Source organism: Drosophila serrata, unplaced genomic scaffold (assembly GCF_035046125.1).
Source record: "Drosophila serrata isolate PLE 108 unplaced genomic scaffold, ASM3504612v1 contig_360, whole genome shotgun sequence".
Classification (NCBI taxonomy): domain Eukaryota; kingdom Metazoa; phylum Arthropoda; class Insecta; order Diptera; family Drosophilidae; genus Drosophila; species Drosophila serrata.
Window position 1 is genome coordinate 1134044 of NW_028257258.1, and position 8247 is coordinate 1142290.

Consider the following 8247-nt stretch of genomic DNA (forward strand, 5'->3'; position numbering starts at 1 on the left):
CCCTGGAAACCAAAGCTGAAACTTTTTAAAGTCAAGCAATTACATTTAAGATGTTGGAAAAGTTCATTATCCTGCTGATGGTTTGACCTCAATCGCAGAGCCAAGGAAAAAGCGGAACCAGAACACGAGCACAAAAACTATCTCGCCTATTTATAGTTATAGCGACACACACACTCACACAGACAGGGGCACACGAATTTCGTCGCTTCTGGCGCACAAAATACTGTAGAAAAAGCGTAGCATAGTTATGGGGGCATGGTGATGGCGAATGGCGGTGAAATGGGGATTCCCCGCCTGCGGAAATCTCATGCGGCCAGTCAACCATGGTCACAGCTTGGCTGGCAGCCCAGCGCTTATAAATTATTGAATGATTGCCAGATGTCAAAATTGGCCAAACGACAACGATTAATCCTGCGCGAAACTGAAACTAAATTGTATTGGTTTTTCTTTTCCCTTAGAAGAACTTATTTTATTTTCCTAATATTTTTATCCCAAAGTTTGGAATTTAATGGTTAAAAACAACAAGAGAAGAATTCAAGAGAAGAAAATGTATGTAACTCATAGTTTTGGAGTAAGTTTTTACAAATCACGTATACGACACGTGGTCCCGTACATGTTAACCTTTGCTTTTGTTAACTATAGCAACTACCATTAGGTTAAACGAATGGTAAGTAAAAGTTATTAGGCTTTTTTGCAACTAAATCATTTCCGGAAAACAAAATATTTGCATATGGCTGTATACGCGACATTATTGCTATCGATTGGGTTAGGTTAGGTTTTAATGGCCCTGAGCGCGTGACTTTAGATCATTGCTAAACGCTGTGTCCAATAAATACATAAATATAAATAAATGCGATATAAAAAGAATCACAGTACAAAGGGAATAGAGGTAATGTGAAAATGGATAATGGCTATAAATCGCTTTTTATTTAATATTTACTTCTAGCATTTGAATTCTTCTTAAAAATTGTTTAATTTATCTTTAAATCTATTTAAAGTTTGACTAGGGTTTCATTAAACCATTTTATGAAACATTTTAAAACAGAAACAAGTTAAAGTTTATTTTTATTGGCGACTTTGAAATGCCAATAAGGGAATTATATATTCATTTCTATATAAAATTGATTATTTATATATCTTTATTGTTTCTACATATAAGAACCTATTCAAGAAACGATCAGTATCAACAAATTCCTAACTGAGCAGCAAAACTTATAAGTAAATAGCTTCCTTTCTTGTTATCGATCCTCGTTTTGTTGAGTGAGTACCCGTTATATTCCTGGCTTCCGGCGCGTGACTTCAGATCATTGCAGCGGAAACTGAGAGCAGCGCCCATAAATATAAACACAGTGCGTGGAGGGGGGAACAACAACAATGGGTCGCAATGAAACGTCAACGGGATTCAATCAGTGGCGGTGGAGGGGAAATTACTGATACTCGAGGGGAGGGGGCCCAAGTTTACGGGTAACATTCACACCTACACCTACTCCGGAGCGGACGGAGAAGAGGAAGGTAAGCTGCGGGTGTGTGTATGTAATACATATCCGTGTTACGCACGCAGCAGCAAACAACTTTAACACTGTTGTTGCGCAGGCTGAGGCAAGTGTCAAAACCGCCCCCAGAGCCGAAAGTGGGACTTTTCGTTTGCCGTTACTGCTCCGGCCGCTCCTGCCTCTTCTTCTAGCTCTGCTGCTGCTGCTGGAAGCTTATGAATATGAAACGTTCACATACACACACATGGGACACATGCTTCTGCTCCTGCCGTTATGGCATTTGTATTGGTAGTGGTGCTCTGCTCCAGTTTCGCTGGCCATTTACATCTACTTACTTGCCTTTCGCTCTGTGCCTTTCTCTCTATCTCTCGCTCCCGCTCTCTCTGCCTCTTTGTGTGGGTGTGTATGTGTGTGTGCGCGCCGTTTTTCACTAAGCTGCACTTTGACTTGATTTACTTAGCTTTTCGTATGTTTTCTATACAAGCCGAATATATATATATTTTAAACACCATTTTTCGTTTTCATTCAACGTTTCGATTGCACTGGTTTTCATGAGCGATTACTCCCATTTGCATATTGTATGATTGTACATTTACATATATGTATGTATGAGTGTACATGTCCCTGTGTGCGTGCGTGTATTGGAGAGTGTAATTTTACGCTGCCTGCTCTTTTTTTCTTACACTTTTACTTTTCACAGCCCCACCATTTTCCGGAATGCGACTATTTTCCGCACTCAAAAGCACTTGGCCTTTTTACTGCACTCGCGATTTTCATCATCGGTTTCATCGAGCTAAATGAAAATTTTCACGCACAGCAAAAACATTTGGTGTAGAGCGAAATTTTTCGTTAGCTCGCTGCTCGCTCGCATAACGATTCTTTTTTTCGGGAGCAGTGCGAAAAAAGTTTCTGCCACCCGATTCGTACACTTTTTCTTTGGTATGTCGATTTTGGTTTAATTTTCGTTTTGTTTTTCGTTATTTTCTTTTCGGTTTTAACACATTTAAGCACTTGTATTTCATTTTATTTATCTTGAGGGGTTAACAACGGGATGCGAACCTTTTTTGCTGCTTGTGCTTCTGCTTCTTGCTTGCTGCTGCTGCTGGTAATGCTGCTTTTTCAGGTCGCCTGTTTTCCTCTTCCACGTTTGCGCTGGGAAATTCACATAAATGCATAGAGTTTACACTAGGCTACGAGTTGTACATAATATCCGAAAATGCGATTAAACTAATAGCACAGCGCGATCTCCGTTTTGGCAGCTACTAATATAGAAAAAACTATGCCTAGATGGCCACTTTTTGTGGGTAGCAGTTGGCTTTCAGTGCGAAAACCAAAAAGTGGGTCATCTCGGTCGCGCTGCTCGGCTGGTTTGTACTCTGATTTCTGCCCAACTGCCTGCCTGCTCCGTGCTCAGTGTGCCAGAGTGGCCCAGTGCCCAGTGCCAGTGCCAGCAGTGCCCAGAGTGCGGGGAATCGATTTTTCTTCTGCCAAATGACACTGAAAATCGGGCAATTTTCTCCCGCTTTACCAAGCTTTTTTGGGGTTGAAAGTGTACAAGTTGTCGCTGCTCTGCTCTGTACGCTGTTAGCGCTTACCGTTACTATCAGTGCCGTTGCTGCTGCTGTTGGGGTGGTTAACAGTGGCCATTCCTGTTAATACATAGGTTGTCAAAGGAATCCCCAAGGATTTATTCTCAAACGGGCCTTAAAGTATGCAGTGATTTATTTATACCCAGCCAGGTTAAGGAATTGGGAATGCACCAATTAATTTGTTGATAAATTAAATAAAATAGTTTATCCCGAGTATAGAATATACAGAAGAGTCAGTTTAAAAAGATTGCCTACTTTTTAGATTATTTAGTCTTACTTTTGGGTTTGAAAGTCGCACGTATGCATATTGACCCATGATAAGATCGGCTTTTATTGGACTTCTTCCGTTAATGGTGGTCGATCAATGGATTTTCCGCTTACAGGCTTTTTTGATCGCTTCACTCTGTGATCTGTACAATCAAATAAGAAAAATAAATAAATATAATGGTAATAAAACACGCCAAAAGACGCATTTCGGAGTAAATCGAAATAATGTAAAACAATTTCTTCAGTTTGGAATATAAATACATTTATTTGTCGTTTTTGTTTTCGCTATGACTACATTATGAGTTTGTTGTTGCTCTTTTTTTTTTTTTTTGTTTTGCATTTGTTTTTCATGTAACATTTTTTAAATAAAATAATTTCTTTATCCATCCTGTTGATAGTGCTGTCGGCTACTAATGTCTTTCGCTTCCGCATTTTCAGATCGAACATATCATTAAGTAAATGATTATTATGTATAGTTCTTTTTTTTTTAATTTCAAACTCTAACAATTAAAAACAGTTAAAAATTCAAGTGTCTCGCGATTTCCCCCTTTTGTTTTTCTCTTTTTTTGTTTTTATTCTCCCCGTAGTACATACATACATATATATTTCCTGTTTCTCTCGTTTTGTTTTCACTAATTTTAATTTTATTCGTAGTCGCTTTCTCCTAAACAAAAACAAACTAGCCGATGTTGTTATTAACAGAAAAAGAATGAATTATTTACAATAAATTGTAAACAAAAAAGAAACACTCGCACACGCATCGTCTCTCTTTTTCAATAGTTGCTCAATAATTAATTACAATATTTTAGGCTTTTCTCAATTTAGTGTCCGATTATCTGTAATATATATACGATGTACATTAGGCCTATTTATTTATGTAGTTACAACAGATTTTTCATTTACGTTCAAACAATTTAACTTGGGCGTTTTTCTCGGGCGATTTTCGTTATTGAAGTGTATGTTCTCTCTTGGTTTTCTATGATTTGTGTTGTGTGTGGTGTGTTTGTGGTTAAATGGTTATTTAAACATAAAATTAAAATGCCACTAATTTTGCCATAATTAAAAGGTTTAATTTCCTACTCGCATTTACTCTTAACTGTCAGCATTATTTGATTCGTTTGCCGTATTAGAAAAAGTGCACTTATGAATACTGCATTCGGTCTGAAAATAGAGGCAAATTAAATAGAAATCGATTAGTCGATGGATTACTTCGGTTTGCTTGCTGAAAACATGGTCAATTATTTATCGAAGTCACAGTTAAAAATAACCGAAAAGGTCAAAAATAATGAGGGACTCAAAAATCGAAGACTAAACGAGGCAATTTTGTGCGTTTTACAATTTAAAATAGCCACCGCCCCCCCGCCTACGAATTAATTCTCCGGCGCAAAATGATAAACCAAACAATGCCCGGAACGCCAATAGCATGACATCATGCGCTACGCTTGGCCCAAAACGATAAGAAACCAGATATGAGCCGATTAAAGAAACCGGCTATCACGGGCGTCGACCCATATCGTGAGATAACACCCAATGTAAATAGTAAATAGTAAATGTAGGTACTCACTGTCCTTCTTTGAAGTACTCCTTCAGCGTTGTGCTGAACTTCTTGGAATATTTGACAAACTCCTTCTTCCGCTGCTCCACAGCCTGCTTGCCTGTAACGCCCGGTATGAACGAACCAATCTCGTTGACCACATCGAGCAGTTTTTTTATGGCGCTGGCGATTTCCCTGCAAACGGTTTATACATTTTAGTAAATACCTTAACCTTAAACAGGCTTTTAAAACTCAACGAAGAAATGAGTTACAATGGGAATATAAATGTACACTAATATTGAGTACAAGCGAACTGTTATGTTTATTTTTTACAAATTAAATATAAGTAGCCAATTTTTAATGCTAAAAGCCTTCATCATAAAGATATATAAAGATATACTACAAACTTTGTGAAGACAAGTTGTATAAACTCTTGCAGTTTGTAATTGAATTGTAGAAATGTATTGGAAATCGATCATAACTAAGCTTAAAATATTCGCATTTTTCGAATCTATATTTATCAAGTTTTTCGACAAACCAAAGTAAAAAAATCTCATAACTTATCTAAAAAAGCATTAATTTTAATTCAGAAAGCGTTCCTATGTTAGGTTTTGTTAGGTTAATAAATCTGCGTACTAAATTTAAAATTTAAAATAATTAAAATTTTTGTCAATTTTTGACAATTATATCGATGTAACGCATTATAAAATTTTTATAATTTTGAAAAGCTTTTGAAAAGGTACTAGCCTACATCGAATCGGCTGTTGATGCTGATCAAGAATATATATGGTTTATAGGGTCGGAAATGACTGCTTTAGAGCGTTACGGGCTTCTGAATTAAATTATACCCAGAAAAAAGGTATAAAACAGATAAAGAAAAAACAGCTATCCCAGTGCCAGTTATAAAAACTACCTCCACTTTAAAGTTGGACTTACTTAATAGTCTCGAGGAAAGTCTTCCTGTCGTTTATCTCGTCGGGGATGCGGCTGAGGATCACCTTGAGGGCCACGGACTTGCGGTTGAGCTCCTGAAAAGGCTCCTCGGTGCGCGTCAAGCGGTATTCATTTACTGCCGAGTAAAGGGAAAAGGTGAGAGCTAAGAAACACAATCGAACAATGCAGAGCAATATGCTGCTGCGTTGCGTCGTCGCCGCTACTTACGGTCCGCTTCCGTAATGTTGCCCTGCAACCGGAGCACGGCCTCGTTTAGGTTGACATTTAGATCGGCCCGCCGCACGATCGTGGCTACGAGGTCGTAGCAGAAGCCCGGATTGTTCTGCTCAGACTTGAGAATGGCCGAGCGCAGAGACTGGGCAGCGCCGACGTCGCGTCGCTCGAGCTGCAATAAGCAATTACAAAAGTTTGTACGTTGGCATTTGAGTTTACGCAACATAAACAACAGCCACGGAATCTGGCGGAGCTAAAGGGCTCGCGCTCGGCCTCGGGCTGCGGCCAGCCTACCTGGGCACTTGCACTTACCTGTGAAAAAATAGGCCGCAGTATGACGGGCAGAACAAGAGACGAGGTTGGCTCGCCCATGGTCATTTCTAGGTAACTCCGAATACGCTCGGTCTGGCTGCAACGTTGCTGTTCTACTGCCGTTGCCTAGATCGCCTGGCGCATGCTGCACTTACACGTCCACTTCCGCCTTCCGTCCGATTCTTCGCTGCCTCGACACGCACTCGCACAAGCCTCGCAAATCAAATTAAAAAATTAAAATATTGTGTTCACAACAAAACCAGCACATCACAAATCTCAACGCCAGAGTGGACAGACCTAGTTACGAAAATTAGACTTAAATACTAGAAACGGGTTGATTTGAAATAATCACCTGGTCACACTAGCGAGATGCGTTGGCAATGGAGGTATTAATTTATTATTCCAACTATATTTTTAAGAAACTTTATGACATCTAAAAAATATTTTTAAGCTGAATTTAATATTTAATTGTAAGTATTCCCAAATAAATTAAAATAAAATCCTGACAAATGGGCAACAAATGGTTATCGAAGTATCGGAACAGCTGACTGTAAAGTGCCACCACTAGAAGAGCGCAACAACATTTTGTTTATTTTTGTTTACCAATTGGTTTATCACTGATAAGTGGAATGTCCAGCCACGATATCAAGCTGGAGGTCTGTGTGGACTCCATACCATCCGCTTTCGCGGCTGTTGCCGGCGGAGCTTCCCGCATCGAGCTCTGCTCGGCGCTGAGCGAAGGCGGCTTGACTCCCTCCGTGGGCACCCTGAAGACCCTCAAGGAGTCCATCGCCCTGCCCGTTTATTGCATGCTGAGGCCGCGCCGTGGGACCGACTTCGTCTACAGCGATGAAGAAATGTGTGCCGTGCTGACGGACATGGATCTGCTGCGGCAGAACGGCGCCGACGGCTTTGTGTTTGGATCACTTAATCCCGATCGCACCATCAACGTGGACCAGTGCCGGCATGTAATGCTGCAGTCAGAAGGCCTGCCGGTGACCTTCCATAGGGCCTTCGACCTCACCGACCAGAAGCGAATGCAGGAGAACGTCCAACTGTTGCGGGAGCTGGGTTTCAAGCGGCTATTAAGCAGCGGATTCCGGCCTTCGGCAGCCGAAGGTCTTGACAACCTGGCGCAGCTGATAGCAAAGCACCATAGGGACTTCATAGTTATGCCCGGAGCCGGCATCAAAGTGTCCAACCTGGAGGAGATCCTCACGGTCAGCCGCTGCATGGAGTTTCATGCCTCTGCTATGGACACTGCCGGCGAGGATTACGTGGCCCCCACAACCAGCCGGATGGAGTGCGATGTGACCATGGGCAAGCAGGACATTGATCCGTACTACGGTACTAATGCAAACGTTGTCCGCAAGATGGTAACTATCGCAAACGCCATGAGCTGCCGCTGACGATTCTAATCTACACCTGAGCCACACTTTTATTTCTTGACTCTGACAGTATATGTAGTTTCTAGCCTTTCTTACCACTTTAAGTAGTCCTATTCCAAAAATTCCAAACAAAATTAATAAAAAAAATTTGATTTCGGTCCAGACATCACCACCTTACAGTCATGATTGTTGAAAGAAAAGAGGCGGAACTATCATCTCTGGGGATCAATACGTTTAATCAGCACTTGGACAACGTGGAAAATGTATTGCACAAGATAAAGCGCTACAGTCTTAAGCTGAATGTCCAGATTAGAGACATCAAGAAACTGGTAGCCACCAATCAAATCGTAATAACCAGGCTAAAGGAAAACGAGCAACGCATGAAGCGACTGCTAGAAGATTCCCTTGATAAAAAAGTTGAGTTTGGGAGTGAAGTGGTTCCACTGGAGGATGATGTTCAGATGGACCAGGAACTCGTTGAAAGTCTTAGTCATCTG

At 40.7% G+C, this 8247-nt stretch overlaps 3 protein-coding genes across 3 annotated transcripts in view; 1 reads left to right on the forward strand and 2 right to left on the reverse strand.

Moving 5' to 3' along the window:
• The window catches only part of Rbp (RIMS binding protein), a 31213-nt gene extending 28175 nt beyond the window's left edge, over positions 1 to 3038 (reverse strand). The window contains 1 exon segment of the mRNA XM_086838895.1: positions 2553 to 3038. Coding sequence (XP_086695021.1) covers positions 2553 to 2668 — 116 coding nt within the window. The 5' untranslated portion in view covers positions 2669 to 3038.
• A 547-nt stretch (positions 3039 to 3585) lies between these two features.
• Positions 3586 to 6659, reverse strand: Ccm3 (programmed cell death protein 10 Ccm3). The gene is made up of 5 exons (XM_020962626.2): positions 6363 to 6659; positions 6045 to 6222; positions 5820 to 5952; positions 4914 to 5078; positions 3586 to 4510 (listed from the first exon to the last, which is right to left on the reverse strand). The coding sequence occupies exons 1-5, from the start codon at positions 6426 to 6428 to the stop codon at positions 4426 to 4428; spliced, it is 627 nt and encodes a 208-aa protein (XP_020818285.1). The 5' UTR covers positions 6429 to 6659; the 3' UTR covers positions 3586 to 4425.
• Positions 6660 to 6851: 192 nt separating this feature from the next.
• LOC110191913 (copper homeostasis protein cutC homolog) lies at positions 6852 to 7914 on the forward strand. Its single transcript, XM_020962899.2, has one exon. The coding sequence runs from the start codon at positions 6992 to 6994 to the stop codon at positions 7769 to 7771; it is 780 nt and encodes a 259-aa protein (XP_020818558.1). The 5' UTR covers positions 6852 to 6991; the 3' UTR covers positions 7772 to 7914.
• Positions 7915 to 8247: the final 333 nt, after the last annotated feature.